Below are 18204 nucleotides of genomic sequence, written 5' to 3'. Positions count from 1 at the left end.
ATAGCATCATCTCTGTCCCTGCTTTTCCTGCCATTACCATTAGCACAACTCTGGACATTGGTATGGTTCTTGCTTTCGTACATTTGGATTGTTGGTGGCCTTGTGGCTCATTCCAGAAAAGGAAGCTTCCAAAATATAAATTTTATTATAATAAGCAGTAGTTATTTTTAAAGCCATGATGTGAAATCATATTTTATTAGCCTTACTTATATACATCATATTCCATATCTCATGCATAGTACATTTTTAGTTTTATTGATATGTCATAAAAATCATTTTTTTGCCCTAAAAATATGTGCCTGGTACTATGCACATCACATACATCATCTCATTATAGCTTTAAAACATCATGGAGAAGGATTATCATGCCTCCAATACTGACGAGAAAACACTTTAAAAAGTTAAAAAGGAAAAAAAATCACAACTAGAAAAAGTGTTCCACTCAGGATGGACCCCCAAAGCCATCTTGTAAATCTGTGTGCTGCCATGCCTTTGATACCTTCAATGACACCTAACAGATCTGTATGAAGGAACGGCAATTTTCTTACCTATTTTGTGTCCTTTTCACAGTGGTTAAAAAAAGAAACACTTAGAATATATAGGTGTCCATTGTATTTTCTATTCATTCCTCTTTTTTTAAACTTCATGCCTTTTCTTCTTTCATGACTCCCTTAATTAGACCTCCGACAAAATCTAAGGCACAGCACTGAGCTCCCGAGATTGCACCTTTTGGGTGATGTTCAGACCAGGGCTCCATCCTGTGCCCTCTGTTAGAAGCATCCTGTCCTCAGATGCCACTTCCTTTATGTCTCTTCTCAGATTTCACTTCAGAAAGGACTTTCTTCCTTCCCTTCCCTAAAATAATAGCAGTCCCCTCCTTCTCCCTCTTCTCCTTTTTCCTGTTCAAATTTCCTTCTAGTGCACTGAGAGCTACTTAACATGGTCATATTCATTTTCTTATTTGTTGTCTGTTTTTCATGCTGGAGTGGGAAATACTTGGGGACGATAAACTTTTATTTCTTTCCAAAGTGTGGGAGCTCAATAAACATTTGTGCATGATTATCAGATATTTGGGGTTCTTTTTTGTTTGCATTTTTTGGAACTGGGGGTCAAACTCAGGGCTTCAAGAATGTAAGGCAGACGCTTTGCCACTGAGCTACATCCCAGCCCTGAATATCAGACATTTGGAAGGATGGAAGATTCACAAGTGGTCTATGTAGACACAGGAGGACAGGGAGGGAGGCTCTCTTTTTTCTTTTAGAGAAACTCCTTCAGTTGGCAGATTGATGGAAGGTAATTGATATTTGATAGTATATTTAGCATTGGAAATAAACAGGAACCTTGCTATATAATAAAGCTGTACATGTCACCCTCCTTAATGTCCAAGAGCATTCAGATTCCACCTGTGAGAGCTCACTGCCCCTCCACCTTTCTCACAAGTTCTATCTTCTGGATAAAGCTCTCCTCTCTCTCCATTCACTCTCATCATTAAATTATCTCTTTCTTTTGGGACTTGCTCAGCCTTTGACATTTTCCCTTAGTCATTTGTCTTGGTGATTAGGATATGGGTCCATTGTACCTTCAGGGAGGGATTCTGTGAGCCAGGGTTTGAAGCATGTATGTGCTGCTTAACCCTCTCCCAATGTCATTTATTTTATTTGTGTTCAGAAAAAAGAAACCCTGCTGCCTGGTATTTCAGGGTTGTTCTAAATGACCAATTCCACATGGAGGATTATCTTGTTGCTTTTAATGCTTGTAAGCAGAGGCACTTTTTTTTCCAGAAACACCTCCACCTTCCACCTAATTCATTTTTCAAATGCTGTCACCATCTGTACCATATTATCCTCTATCATCTCTGTTCCTCTTTTTAACTTAGCAAACACCATTATTTTTCATAAGTAAAACACTAGCAAATCCAAATGTATTTAGTATGTTTGGAAGTTTGATCCACAGTCTGTTGAGAATGTTAAAAAGTGAAAAGAAGACCCCATTTCTGACAACTTCTGGTTTTAACGGTGCCCTGAAGGAACATTGCCGTACCCATTCGCTAACTTGGGCTGGGACTCAAGCTCAGTGCTACCATTGCTACTGCTGCCCTGGCTCTGTTGCTTTTGTTCTCATAGAGGACTATCCACTGAAACTCAGTTTCTTTTGCTGCTGTTTCACATTTTAGTATCTTCACCACTCCCATGCGCATTGGTTGCTCTGTGTTCTCAGGCAAGTTATTTAGTCTCTTTGAGCCTCCATATTCTTAGCTGGTAAATATATCTTCCTTGCAAAGTTTCTGTGGGTTTGTATGTACTTTTGGACACTGCTTCACTTGCTACAGGTTGTTTTAGGAGAAGCAGTGGGGCAGTAGTAGTAATTGTGCAAATAGTGCTATAGTTGAACCCCTGAGTTGTATATATACAGGTACACACAAATTTTTTGTAGGATGATTACAAGTTTCTGTGATCAGACAAGAAAGACATGACTTTAAGGCCTTTCCTAATGAGTGGGAAAGTTATTCCTAATGAGAGGGAAACCCTTCCTTGTGGGGTTGCTTAGAGTTTAAAGCTTTCCTTAAAATGAGCATATGGCAGATTGATCTTAGCAGTTTATCTTAGCAAATACTATGCTTTTCTTTGTGCATGGAACTGAGCTGAACATTAGGAAAATACAACAATAATTTGAGATGGGATCCCTTTACATCATAGCAACCTCACATTTATAAGCAAAACCTAAGCTTGTACTTCACACTTACAGCCTCTCTTACCAACAGGGGAGTGAGGCTTTGGACTGACTTGTCATTCATGATTGAATTCCACACCATTGTGAACACAAAAAACATTCATTGGTTCTCGTTCCTTTTTATGTCACTGTGCTTGATAAATCCACTCCTGCTCCTTTATTCATCGATAGAGTTAAGATTCAGCTTCTGCCCTTCTCCCCCATAATGGTGTCTGAAACAGCTTTCTTGGCACATGTCTAATCCAAATCAAAATCAACACCAGAAACAGACAGCAGAATCACTCCATGTTTTAAAAATATCTGTTCAGTTGCTCTTTTAAACAGACAGGAGACAATATGGATCCTTCAATGTAAAACGTATCACAGGTCATCGTGGAGAGAACATCCCCCCACCTTTGTGGGGTTGCTGTCAAGGCCTGTCACTTAGGGCCAAAATTAATCTGCACTGTGATTCCCTAGAGAACCGCATCGATAGCTTATAATCAAAAGCCCAATCAGCTCAAATAATGAAATGTGACATGCTAGGAAATAAGATCTTAGGATGAGAAAAAGTGGTGATGGAGGAGGAGACTGGCTAGACCTAAACAGTACCCTCTTCTCACCAAGTAAAGATCACATCCGAACTTTGTGGAGTCCAAAAAACCATCTGCTACTGATCCTGAGAGGCTGAAAAAATCTAATTTGCTGATCAGGCCAGCTTTGATCTGGCTCAGGGCCTGATGTCCTCCTCTCCAGCTTCCTTCCCTCCGATGGACACAGATGATATTTTCTTGAGCAATCTGAGAGGCTCTTTGGAGGCAAATTCTGTTTCTGATTTGGGTAGTGAATTGAGGGAATCTGTAGCATGCAAGATGTGCCACCAGGATCGAGACCAACTTCTGAGACATTCTTTTGAACATCTGACATTAAAAGTGCTTTATTGTCTGGCTTTGCACATAGAATCTCTGGACTCTCCCTGCCCCACATTCTGTGCCCAACATCCAACACAACTTTCCTTTTAATGACACTGTCAGGTCCTACTTGCGTGCGTTGTGATTAATGGGGTTACCTCATGTGCTTCCAGTTTGGAGAACATCATTTTTCTTCAAGATTGCATTTTCCTTGGTGGTCTTTGCCTTTTCTTTCTAAAGATAGACATAAAAATTCTCCTATACTGTGACTTCTCTAAATGATGAGAACTCCAGCTTAGAACTTCTCAGTAATTTACACCTAAATAGCTCCACCACTGACAGTAACTTCCTCTTGAGATGCTCCAGCTGCAATGTCCACTTAAAGCAGATGAAAAGGGAGTGAGGATGTTGTGATTCCTCCCCCCACCCCCATTCATTTTAACCTTTTCCCTTTCTGTCACCTGCCTACTCCACCCCTTTCTCGCCCCTACTTCATACTCTCACTTTTCTTTTAGGTAAACTGATTGGGGGAAAAAAAATTAAAATGCAGCACAATAGTGACTTGGAATTCCTCAGACCTGCCTATGTGAAGATCGTTTTACACCTCATTGGTGTCTATTTATAAAAGTCCTAAACAGTTTTTTATTTAAGTCCGTGTTATATGATCTATACCGAATGACTCTATGTGGATGAGGCATATTCCTGTTGCAAACCTGACATGAAATTTTCATTGTTCATGTTTGGCTGGAGGTGGTTATTTATTAGACTCAAAACTGCTACACACACTTGGAGTGTTGATTCTGGATTTGTTTCTGTGTGTTGAAAGTGTCTGGTGCAGCTGAAGAATAAGCCAGGAGAGCCAAGTTGGGAAATAGCATGAAAAATCTTGAATCCAGGCACAAGTCATTGAAAAAAAAATAATAATAAAGCATGGACAAAGGAATGTGACCATGGCTGAGGTAAAATGAAAGGAATGCAGGCAAGGCCATCTCTCAACAGCAGTGACTCTGGAGACCAGAAAATAAAGCTGCAGATTGACCTAAAATTTCAAAAGAAGTAGAATTACCTTTTTAATGATCCAGCAATCTCAGTTTTGGATATATATTTGAAGGAATTGAAAATAGGACCTTGAAAAGATTTTTGCACACACGTGCAAACTCTGCAGCTCTGTTCACTCCAAGTGTTCTCTAATAGATGGATGGATAGAGAATCGGCAAAATGGCATATTATTCAGTCTTGAAAAGGAAGGAAATCCTGTCGCATGCTTCCATATGGATGAACCTTGAGGACATTATGCAAAGTGAAATTTTTTAATGAGGAAAAGATGGATACCACAGGATTCTTCTTACATGTAGTACCTAGAACACATAAAAACACATAAAAACAGAAAGCAGAACAGTGGTTGCCAGGGAACAAGGGGAGGGGTGAGGAAGACTTGTTCCGTGGTTAGAGTTCATTCATGCAAGATGAAAAAGATCTAGAGATACTGTACAGCAGTGCTCATGTAATTAGTCTTACAGTACTGGACACATAAAAATTATACTAGGAAGGTAGATTTATGTTATATGATTTTTAGCACAATAAAAATACATCTTTAAAGTCAATAATGGAAAGTGCAGAAAACTTGTTAACAGCTTGGATAAACTCTGTCCATCCACACCACCGTATCCATGTGGTTCTATACGTTTTGGTTCTTCTTCCAACTGCTTTATGCCATTACTCCTACCTCACACAGATAATCTGGTGGCATTAGAGGTGACATAAAAAACAAAAGATACTAAGAACAGATGGCCTCCTGTGAAACTGAATGAGCCAGGATGTCAGTCTAGAATGATAACAGATAATGGAAGACAGCCTTCTGGAACAGAGAAGAAACTCCTAAAGGGGAGGGGATTCACCTCTCAGGAGTTGTGTAGCAAACCAAATTCGACTCATCTTTGCATTCCTCTTAAAGGAAGCACCTGGGGAAGACAGGGCTTTGTTTTCTGCTGCCTTTATCCTCCTTTACCTTTATGTTGACATATTTTTTTATCTGTAATAGGTAGTAACATACTTGTCTTATTGCCAAAGAAAGATTTACTGACGTCTTCAGTGATAGCAGTGAATCTGTGGACTCACCTCACAAGCCTGTGCCTTCTCAGCGCATGTGATATTAGTCCCAAGGGAGCAAAGATAGATTCTTCTCCAGGAGGGAGAATTTTAGAACTCTTACAATATTACAATGGTTTCCAGAAAGATCCTTCCCTAATATTTAATTTCTCTTATTAAAGGAGAACTTAAATTTAATTTTCTTCCTTAATGAGACCATAATGGAACAAAGGTTGAAAACCATTGCCCTTGCTGGATGATGATATTATTCAGCCACAGCTGAAGTGAACTGGATTCAATCCAAGAAAATAAAAATGATCTAGTTCTCATAATTTGATTAAAAAATAAAAATAGAGAAATAGGTAATCTCTTTCTATAATGGACAAGCAGACACTCTGTGCTTAAATTGCATATGAAGCATACTAGTCTGTCCTGTTGTATTTATGTGAAGTCTTTGAGGAAATCTTAGTTTGACCTTGCAATATTTCTATAAATTCCAGAAAGCTCTACAACCAAACTTACCTTCTACGGCAGAGTTTGTTTAGACTTTAGCTTGAAACCTACAGCACTCTCAGGGTAATGGTCTGGAAAAAGTGGGGGCTATATAGCTTTATTTCTTAGGTTCCCAATGCCAAGCTTAGTAGCTGTCGATTCAACACATTTTAATTATTTTAAAATATTGGAGCAATGAAAGAACTTTGGTTTTAACCAGAGGTTGTGCTAGGATGAACTATATGAGATGCCTGCAGTTTAAAATTAATAGTGTTTCTTGCCATAGGTTCCCCTTAGTCCTGATTCTGGCTTTAGTAGAAGTGAAGGACAATTTCCAAATCTTTTTCTCATCAAAGTCGGTTTTCACAGGCGATTGTCTGGAAGCAATATTGTCACAGGGTTGCAGGAACAAGAAATTACAAACAAATCTTTTAACACCCCTCTACTTCACTTTTGTGAGTAAATTTCATTCTACTTGCATGTGACTTACGTTGACCTCAGAGATCTGAGTTTTTCACTTCTGTCTTTTAGATCACGACGGATCTAAGGCAGCGATGCACCGACAATCACACTGGAACATCGGCCTCAGCCCCCATGGCTGCAGGCATCATTGCGCTGGCCCTGGAAGCCAAGTAAGCCTTGATCTCTCTATGTATTCACTGGTGACAGCCCTAATCTCCAGGAAAATAGTCCTTCCCATGTATACAGTCCCTAGCATAACAACCCAGAAGATAGTCTTCCTAGCCCCACCTTGAAAACATCAATGATTTGGGCTTTACAAACATTTCCCTATATCAAGAACATAAGGGGGGGGGGGCGGTTATATGCTTAAAAAAATCGAACTGTGTAATTACTTTATTATGGAGTCATTGTATGAGCATGCCAATTGGCTCCAACCATCTTGCTTGGTTCTTTATTCTGGTCTGGGAATGTTCCTGTGAGTTTCAGAGTGGTTAGGTTGGCCCACTCATGTCCCTTTCTCCATGTCGCAGTGAGGCAGCACAGATTCCATGACAACAGCACCGTCACAGATCAACTCTGAAATACAGATGGTCAAGGCCATATGCCAGAAGCCCAGGGACAAGGACAACCCACTTATCTCAAATCCTGTTCAATATATCAAAATCTGTACCTAAAGATTTCTTTGAAAGTCCTCCTTAAGCTATTTGTACATAGGCTCATCTCCTCTTTATCTAAAAACAAATAGGTTAGTTTGTCATAGCTCTTTGAAAACCTAATACAGGTCTAAAATCTCTTGTCTTCAATTTCAAAACCCAAAACGCTCAGGAAACTGAAAGTTCTTTTGCAAATTTAACACCCAAATTCATTGGATGGCAAACTTGTCCCAAACTGATTTCAGGCTATTTATGGTCTTTGCTCATTCCATTTATTGTGAAAATTTCTATTTTCACTGCAGAAATATTCACATATTTATGAGGTGCTGGCTCAGACCCTGCTGGAGGTTTTGTGTGTAAAATATGCTATGAACACCATCTCTGAAAAAATGTTGAGTTCCAAACACATCTGGTCCAAGGATTTTAAAAAGGGAATTGAGGGTCTGTTCTCTGAGGCTCTCCCTGTAGGAAGATCTCAGAAAAAAAAAAAAAGAACTGGAGTAATGACATCAATGTTTTTCCAAAAGTAGCTTTGCAAGCCTCCCTAGGGAGGAGTAGAAAGATTTGTCTACTCACATCTGAGGTAGAGCAATAGCAGGTGACAGGGAAAGAATCCAGGATAGTAAAGAGGCTCAGGTACTGGATTAAGATTGGGGCTGGTTCATTCCCACGACACAAGCAGCATCCCAACATTTATAGTTGCCACTCTGTAAGGCAGGAAGCCTATGTTAAGGCAGTCTGTCCTTAATATATATGGATACAGTAGATTTCTAAGTCATTTAAATCCTTGGGCTGAACCACAAGCAGAATCCAGGCTCAGGATGTGGTGCTCTATCTTTGGGTGGCCTCCCACATAAGCCTTGTCATGGGAGATATCCAAGCCCCTGTGAGCATTTGGATTTCTTTCTTTTTGACAAGGTTAAATATGAAGTCATTTAAAACATATCTTTTAAGGTGTTAAAAGTTTGGGTTTAGCAAGGAACTGGCACTTCTATGAAATTCTCACTTTACAACTTTTCACTGAAGTGTTCTGGCAGAATTCTCAACTAAGTGTCTGTGTTTTTAATTTGGTGGACTCTAAATAGGATTTTTCAAGAAACATTGTTTTCTTTCTGAAATTCTAGGTTGCTTCTCTGGAATATTTTCCTATCCGCAAAATATTGAAGGGGAAAAAAATCAGGAATTTCTTTACCCCCCACACCCCCAAAAGGCTATGATCTCAGATTCAAATTTGGCATCCTGACACTGTAACTGGTGCTACAGAGAATCAGATAATGCTTGGTTCTTTGAGATATTACTGTAACATTGTTATTTTCAACAACAGTTCTTTTAAGCGCTATTTAAGTTGAAATGCAGAATCCTAACTTTAAACCTGAAACAACCCACTCAGTGAGATAAGGTCACTTTGGGGCTGGGCAACACATTCAAAGGCTGCAACTGTTCTTTTCTTTTGTGTGTCGAGCATTTTTCAAGATTTATTTTTGCCAAAACTGTGATGGGTGGAATGAAGTTCCCCAAATACAGGTTACTGGGAAATCCACTGTATTTTAAGATTTTAGCAATCCAGTTCAATCTTGGGTCCAAAATAGATGATAAACAATCTGACAAAGAATATACCTTTCCTGTCACACCTTTGGTTTGACCTACAGGCCAATCTGTGCCTGTAAGTGCAGCTGAATTATAGAAAAGAGGTCCAAATACCGTTAAGAGTGGGTCAAGCATCGATATTAAACCAGCAGCAAAATAAGGAGTGGTGCTGCAGCTTGAGTGAAAATTACCTAAAACTAGAAAATTGAAGAGAGGAGCTCAAATAACAGTGCACTGAGACTGCAGTTGTTCTAAAACTAAGCCCAGTGCTTGCACATTCCCACCATCTTTTCAACAGCCCCGGCAGTCCTTGCAGTCTCCTATTACCCTTCTACTTCTCAATCATACTTGAACCTTGGTATTTTGAGATTTGGCCTTTACTATCACAAGCTGAAGAGCCAGATCTTCAAGATACTCCTTTGTAAGGGGAGAGGAGAAAAAGCTTCAGGAGGCAGAATTATGGCCTGGGATACTGCCTTGCTCTCCAGGTAGGCACAGCCTGCTACACCGGGGTCAGCTGAGTAACTGAATGGGCTGTGCCTTCAGATGACAAGCTGCAAACAGAGCCTGCTGTTCCCTGTTTAACGTCATGGTCCTACACTACAAGGACAGATGTATCATTTCTCTGAATGTCCCTAGATTGCAGTATTTACTCAATCCTAGGGACATCAGGGAAAACACCATGCTCTGAGCTTCCCCTAGTCTGTCTCCTTCATGTTCCCCAGTTTCTTGCCCGCACAGGAGACTTGCCTGGATCAGTAGGACTGTAAGTCCTGTTATAGATGCTACTTTGGCCTATGGCCTCTCTGCCATTCTTAAACCTTCTCAGGAAATTAAGAGCAAAAATAACAAATACAAAACATAGAATCAGATAAGCTTAAACTGTCCAGATCTCTTATCTAACTTAATAATGTTTGATCATGAAATAACTTTGCTGTGACAGCCCACAGGACTCCCAGGACATCCTTTTCCTACAAGGTATACAGCAAACTACATTGCAATAAACTCCACTGTGTTAGACCCCCAGATTCTTGAATGAAAATAGACCGCTCTCTTTCCATGGGTTCTGTACTTTTTTTAATTAATATTTTAATATTTTACAATGTTAATTATTCATTAATAATGCCTCCATGGGTTCTGTACTTAAGAATTCAACCAACCATGGTTGAAATATTTGAGAAAAAGATCACATCTGGACTGAGCATGTACAGACATTTATTTCTTGTCATTATTCCCTAAAATAAGGCATTATAACAACTATTGACATACCAATTATTTTGTAGTAGGCATTATAAATAATCTAAAGATGATTTAAAGTATATGGGAAAATGTGCATAGGTTGATTTCAAATACTACATCATTTAATATAGGAGACTTGAGCATCTGTCGACTTTGGTATTTGCAAGGAGTCCTGGAACCAGTCCCCCAATGGTAGGGGTGACTGTGTTCTGTTCTGTTTCCAAGACTCTACTATTCTGGCTCCTTATTTTTTCTTGCTGAGTGTGAGCCTCTTTGGGTTGTTTTAAACTCTGCAGCCAACTCTGACAATCTTATGAATCTTACCTTGGGGTAAATTGGGTGATTTTTCCCTTGTTCCCAAAGATGCTTCTAGAAATCATAAGCAATTTCAAAATAAATGAAAATACTATCATCTTTAAAAAGAAGGGAAAATAACTATTTTTGTGTTGGAGTGCCCTCAACACATATTTATTGGTTCAGAAGACATACTGTTTCAATTTTTTTATTTTGTGGTTTTTTTAAAGTAATTTTTTCTGATTTTTCAGCTGAGTGAATAGGGAATAGGTAAGTGCTGATTACAAGAGAATTAACTGCCATCTGCTAGTTAAAATGATGTCTTTTATATAGTGAAATTCAAAAAGCTCAAAGTGCCCTAGGAAACAAGTATCTTAAAGAAGAAAATAGTAAAAGATGAGTACGCTAATTTTAGGTTAGCAACCTAGGAGAATACCAAGTCATATTTGTAAGGAGCTTTTCATCTACTTACTGGCGTGTGTTGTCAGTACTCTAGACCTGTGGAAAATAAAACAAAAAAGGAGCTTACTAGCAACTGATGTTTCACATAAATGGTTGAAATTACTGACATTCATAAAAGTAGAGTGCTCAGAATAACAAACTATGTTTTGCTGAAAGTCTTCCCGACCTAAGTCTGCAATTATTAGCAAATAAAAGCCATTTCAGTGGAGTCTTTTATAGGTTAAAGTGTCATATTAACTCAGGAAATTCAAATTTTAAATTCCCCAAAGCAACCTTTTGGCTTGAATTGCAAAGGGCCTTTTATTGGACATTTGAAAAATATATGTTCAACAACCAAAAGCAGTTACTCTACATAGTGAATGGCAAACAAAAGTCACTGAGTCAGATAGAAACTTCTGGAATTATTTAGAACATAGATGAAAGTATTGGTAAAAAGAACCTTCCAGAAACCCTTGGTTTCGGTGATCCAATTTTCCTCAAATTTCTCAACTAAGAGGCCACGGAAGTAGCATACTTTGAGAAAACTCAATAAAACTAGTTCTAAATTTAGAAAATGAGAAAATGGGATGGCAGTTATTATTCTACACTAGAAATATACCTGATATATATTAAACATGAGCTGCCATGGTATACTATGTACACACACATACACGCGCACACGCACACACACACACGCAATCGGATTTACATGTTTCCAGGTAGGCTCATCTGCTTTTTCTTTTTTTCTGTTACAATTTTCCTAGTACCACTGGTTTATAGAATATGAATGACACATAATGTTTAAGGAACATGAAATATAATTATAGATCACTTATATAATTTCTTATTGTTCTTTAGATATATTCATATGTAATATCTTCCAAAGAAACTTAGTTTCTTGGGAAATAGGATTATGTCTTATAATCTTTATTTATGTGTATACATCGAATATATTAAGCACCAGAAAACATTAAGGCATCATGGCATATATTAGGTGAATTCAAGGGAATCACTTTACAGTGGAGCAGGAAAGCTCCCAAGGTCAGGGTCATCTGCAGGGGTGAAGGGACATGAGACAGGAATCCCTGGGGCTGGAGACAGTGGAACTACCAGGAGTTGACAGGGACACACTGTCCCACATTGGTCCTGCAGGGAGGCAGGCAGAACTTGGACTGAGGTCCTAATTCTCTCCTCCCATACCTGTTTCTCTCCAGTGTACCCCATGGGCCAAATCCTGCCAGAAGCCAGTGGACTGGGAGTCCATAGACAGAGGCCATGTATATCATTGTTTCATAGCACAGAGCTTGTGGCGAGAAGACCTGAAGGGTTGGTGGGGAGACATCTTCAACAGTTCTGTAGGAGTGCCACAGAATAAACTGTGTTCCCAAAAATTTTGTGGGAACTGTGTTCCCACAAACCTTAGGGTATGTGATACCCTAAGGCCCAATATGACTGCATTTCTAGACAGGGCATAATTCAAATATTTGTTTAGAAAAAGTATCACTTGCCATCCAAGAATCTTACAATCTCATTAGGGACAAATGTTCACTAGCAAATCTACACAAATTATTTAAGACAGCCAATGAAAGAGTCTTGGGGGAAAGATTTTGGAGGGTACAGGACTTGGTGGAAAATATAAATGGTTAACTTTGATAATTCCAATTGGAACATGGTTCTATCACAACCACTTGTATATCCCATGGGACACCCAAGCATAATGTTCTTAACAAGGTCTGTCCTCAAACCTTGTGTTTTCAACAACGGAACTGCATCCTATAGAAGTTAACAGAAATGCTCAGTTTTGTATATAAATTATTTTTGCCTTTGTGGCTTTTAGTGACCTCCCTGTGCTATCTCATCCCTCTCCTTGTTGACTTGTCCTTTACTAGAGCTGAACCTCACATTTCTATTCCTCTCTCAGCTTCCAACTCTCCCTACCTCCTGTCCTTAGTGGAAGAGGTCACTGTCAGACATGGAAAAAGGTCAAAGTGCAAAATATTGAAGTATTACACCAAAAGATGATTCACACCATATGCTGGTAATTTAAAAGAAAAAAAATCCTGAAAATATTTTCTCAAGAAAATAACAATCTTGGGCTAGGGTTGTGGCTAAGAGGTAGAGCGCCTGCCTCAAATGCATAGGGCACTGAGTTCGATCCTCAGTACCACATAAATAAATAAAATAAAGGCATTGTGTCCATCTACAACTAATAATTTTTTTTTAAAAAAATTAACTTTCTTATACACCTAAAAGATCCAGGTATATAAATTTTATGCAGGCCTGATTGATCAACCACTAAATATCTTTGTTTTACCTTTCTTTACCATCTTTCTTAGCGATAAAGATTTCCAATGCAGGAAAAATGTAAGGAAGTGTCCCAAAATATTTGTGATACAGTTATTGTGAGAAATTGGTACCTGAGACAGTTGAGAGGACGCCTGTAGTTTTTAACAAATTAGTTCAGAGTTAAAGTAACTTACTGATGGGGCTTCAGGGTTTTAGAACTGAATATGACCAAGGGTGATCACAGAAGGGTTTGATAGTCACAAACATTTCTAAATATTGGTGTGTTAGCCTCTTAGAACTGATAGCCTGTAAACCAATCTTCTTTTTTTGTTGTTGTTTTTTTAATTAAAAACACATTTCAGTATAAAATGTTCCATTTAAGAATTTTCCCAAGGGCCACATTCAGTGGTATGAAATGTTTCAGTGGGTGGGGAGCACAAATGTGTTTGGTTATAGAGGTAAAATTGCAGAGGATATTCCAGTCCTTTCCTTTTAGGAGAGTTTTGTTTATTTCAATTAGAACTTAGAAAGGACAAGCACAAACAGTGAGAAATGCAGGCACATGTACCCAGATTCAGTGCAATCACAGGCATAAAGAGCAGGTACCCTCCCAACCTCCCTTCCACACACTCATGTACTGCAATGTTGGCTTAGAATTTGGCCAAGATTCCTGATGTGGAGAGTTAGGATATACAGCGTGAAGAGGTTGAAGAGGAGTAAAGGTTAATCAGGGAGGAGAGTTGAAAAGAAGGCTTGTGGGGTAAAAACAGCATACATTTCAACTTGAGACGGAGCGGACAGAGAAGGGATGTACTGTCCTGGATTATTCCCTATAGTGAAATAATTGTAACCAGACCCACAGAGCAGTTACCGCGGGCCTTCTGCCAGGACTGTGCATGAAAATAGCTTTGTTATGTCTACATACACACAGACAATACAGTCTGTCCTCTAGCACTTTTCAAGTTCAAATTATGTGGAAGCCAATTTTCCCTGGACTAGACTTTGTACCTTAAGTAATGGTTTCAAACCAGGATGGCTTCCAAAGGTGTCCATTATGACTGCAGAAGCCCTGGTCAACAGGCTCATTCACCTTGAATTATCCTGGGGATTTGCCAGAATTTTCCATCTCCTTCCCTAGGTGAGGAAACTGAGAAACATGTGAGAGAGTGGATCTGCTCAGCAGCTGCACTGAGGAGTAAGGTGTTCTTGGGGAACTGTTATCTGCCTCTTTTTGCTTAGCTCTTTTTTTAAAAACTAGTTTATTGATTGAAAACATGTTATTCTTATTGCTGTAATAATAAAGACAGTTTTTAAGAAGAATACTTCTTAGTCCTGTTGCAATCACTAGATATGTTTCCTTGTGTAGCAGGCCAAATATCATTTTCAAAGTGTCAAATATTAGAAATGTCTCATGGTATAAATATCCAATTTGTGTGGGAGGAGGCAGATGAACAATTTGGAAAGCTAGAGGAGTAGTTCAAGAGAGATTAGGGGAGCCTGGTGGATGCAATGGGGATGGCATAGAGAAGTGGGGAAATTTGATGGACATTCTGCAAGTGGAGCCAACAGGGAATGAATTAGGTATGTGCCTTGGGGGAAAAGGAAAAAAAATCAAGACTGAGGTCTAGTTTCTTGGCTGAACATGGATGGATTGTGATATCATTTATAGAAATAGATACCCTTTCTTTTTTCCAATGAGATTTTGGAAATTAGAAGAAGCATAGAATCTGGTGGCACCAGGTCCCTGTTCAAATAATGCCTTACAACAGGCCCTGTAGCAAATGTCTAGGACAATCATCAGCGGTGCTTTGGTAGGTCGGGTCCCCCAGCAATGGATTAATCCTCAGAAAATGTCTGTCACTGCCATCCTGAATGCTCTGAATGACTGAGACAGTTTACATTTTTAAGAAGATAAAGAATGTGGACCTAATGTGCATTCCACTACCCCATCTGCCTCTCTGTCCTTTAATCCCAATAGAGTGGGAACAGCAAATTATCCTCAGTGCAGGTGCCCAGGAAGATTGCTTAGATAGTCCACTGATCAGTGAGTTTGAAAGATATATGTACAATTTAGTATTTCAGTTTTGTCTCCTGAGAGTTTATAGATTTTGCTGGTTGCCAGGAAATTTTTGTTCTTGATGGTGCCTCTGGTTACACCCCAAATACTATCAAATATCATTTTTCTTGCTAAGAAAAAGAAAACATGACTTTTTGTTCAGGGGCCATTACTTTCACATCACAGCCTGCTACTTAATCACTTCAGTCAAGGCACATTAAAAGACTTTCTCCATAATGACTCATGTGATAGTTTCATCAAACAGTACTGTCTTCATATTCAAAGATTCCCAGATATACCCCTAAGCTCTATATTGAAACCCAGTTCAGATTCAAGTCTGTTTATATACCAAATGGTCTGAGGCTAAGTTTTGAATCTATCTGACTCGTACCGATGTTGTCTTAACCTATAATTATTTTTACTTCTGGGCTATATTTCTCACATAAAAGTTAAGATTTTTTTCACGTCATTTTCTCTGAAGAAAATAATTGATCCTAATAACACCACAATCTAGTTTTAGTAGTCAGTTGATAACAGCATTACTTTTTTCCTTTTCTCAAAAAAAAAAAAAAAAAAACTGTAATCGTCATGCATTTTGCCATCAGTATGGGAGAAAACCTAAATTAGAGAAGTATGACTGACAGATTGAAAATCTTGTCATTTTACTCACATATAAGATTTATTCATCCTGACATCAATAAGCCAGTGATGGCATTTGATGTGTTGAAAGCTCCAAGCAACACATTCACTAGGAAATCAACTGTGATACCTGGAATAGAACATGCAACACAGAAAGAAAGACATTGTATGATGTTTACAAGGTTGTGTGATTTCTTTCCATCTTGGGTTAAGTTTTAATATCCTATTTGTGGATGATTCTGAATTTTACTGAGTAACCATATATGTGACTAAGATGCAGGGAAGTCTTTGCATATTCCAGAAGACCAGTAAATCTCTGAATGCTGGCAGTGTCATTCTTAACCAGAAAGATCATAGTACATCAGACTGCAATATCCTATGTATGAGACAGAAGATTTTTCTTACCATTGGCCCCAAATGAGTCTGGAAATATTGCACAGTGCAAAAAGACAAATAAAAGATAAAATGATGACCCAAAAAAACAAACAAACAGCAGTCTGCTTTTACTGAATGTTTGCTCTATTCCAAATTCTGAACTACATGCTTACATCAGTAATCCTCATTTAATCCCCCAAGCAGTGCTCCAAGGTAGGCATTGCAACCCTGTTACAGATGTGGAAAGTGGAAAGTGAAGCTTAGAAATTCACAGTCAGTGATAGAACTGGAGGTTGAACTCCAAGCAGTGTAACAGGAGCACACACCACACTACCACATCATCACCTTCCTGTTTTAAGAGCACACAGGCTCTGTGGACTATATAAGGGCTATGAGTTTTGAAAAGGGAGTTAAAATCCTGAGCAGGGATGATTTAGGAAGACTTTACAGAACAGGAGGGATTTGAGCTATACTTCAAAGATTTGTTTTCAACTTTAGTGTGCATGAGTCATTAGGGATCTCTTTAAAAATGCCTATTTTGACGTTCTCAAAGTAATTCAACTACAGGTGATCCATAGATCTCCAGAAACCTCCCTAGACCGTAAACTGTCTTGCAAGTCAGTAGCCTCTGCAACAAGAACAATTGGCACATAGTAGACAAAACCGTGTGTGTGTGTGTGTGTGTGTGTGTGTGTGTCTAACTTACAGAATGAATGGAAGAAACTCGTCTTATAATTATTCGGAAGTTTGCATGGGTAACTCTATGTAGGTATATGAGTTATAGTGCCAGAAAGTTCCGTTTTAACTTAAAGTTGATTGATTCAAGAAATATTTATTGGATTATTCTTATTACTATAATTTCTTTATTTTGAAACAGACTTTTTTTTTCACCTCTCTAAAATTAACATGTCTTCCAAGTCCTGGTTGCAGATCTGGAGCATCATAATTTGATGCAGTTCAGTATGTGCCTGGTACTGTGCTAACAACTGGAATACATTTGAGCAAAACACACGGTCCATGCCAGAGCTGCCAGGGAGGGCACAGCAGGTTGAACACACTTGTATGAGAGGCCTTGACCCTGGCTCCAGTAGCGCATATGTTGAAGTTAACAGAGGCACTGATTAAAGGTAATTGTACCTAGTATGGAAGAAGAAATGAAGCAGTGTGGTATTGTGATAAAGGGCGATAACCAATAAGGGTAGGAAAGAAGGTGTTACAACAAGAAAGGTTAAGGCAAAGCCATCAATGAAATGATAGCAGTTTGGGTCATAAAGGTGATCTAACTTATACTTGGCTTATGTGAGTTTTTCCTGAGTTCTTATTTGATAGCAACATTAAACCACATTTCACCTTTTTCATCCAACAGTGCTTGCAGTCATGACAAAGCTTTAGAATAGAAAGCCAAATGATAAAGAAGAAAACCCAAAAGGTCTAAGATTTTTCTTTTATTTTCCTATTACACATTTCAAAACATGCCTGTATATGATTGAAAACAGGCTGAAAATTGGCATCGCTTCAAAGACTAAAGCTGATTGTTGAGTCATTAAGAATACACGTAAAATCTTTATGTTTCTATCAGCAGTGGGCTCTTTGGTTTATCTGAAATATTTGGTACCCAACCAGGGAATGTTGGAATGAAGGAAAGGACCCTGAGTGAAATCCAGGGTAGGGAGTTGTATTCTCTTAATGGCTGTTGGAGGGATCTGCTTATTGTTTAGCTAGGGGAAACCTTTACAAATGACTCCCAAGAATGTTTTTGAGAGCTTCCGGGAGGGAGTATGATATGGAAGTGATCATATTCATCCTGCCGAAATCTTCCTACTGCTCTGAATTTAGGTACCAGGGGAATTGTCATTAAATGGTCTCCTTTCTAAAGCAGATGTATTCAATTTTACAATTTTCATTGTGCTAATACCCTCAATTACATGGGATCCCATACATGGAATGTAAAATAATTTTTATCGGTTTGTCT

General features: G+C 38.7%; 1 protein-coding gene across 3 annotated transcripts in view; it reads left to right on the top strand.

The window, feature by feature from the left end:
• The window catches only part of Pcsk5 (proprotein convertase subtilisin/kexin type 5), a 449712-nt gene that overhangs the window by 192954 nt on the left and 238554 nt on the right, over positions 1–18204 (top strand). For all 3 annotated transcript variants that reach the window (XM_046459433.2, XM_046459431.2, XM_046459435.2), the window contains exon 9: positions 6732–6832. In XM_046459433.2, the coding sequence (XP_046315389.1) occupies positions 6732–6832 (101 nt within the window). The remainder of the gene's footprint in view (positions 1–6731; positions 6833–18204) is intronic.

This window comes from Marmota monax, unplaced genomic scaffold (assembly GCF_021218885.2).
Source record: "Marmota monax isolate L192 unplaced genomic scaffold, Marmota_monax_Labrador192_F-V1.1 WCK01_AAM20220418_F8-fsc00059, whole genome shotgun sequence".
NCBI lineage: Eukaryota > Metazoa > Chordata > Mammalia > Rodentia > Sciuridae > Marmota > Marmota monax.
Note: the sequence above shows the minus strand (reverse complement) of the source record. Positions and strands in the feature narration are given on the sequence as shown.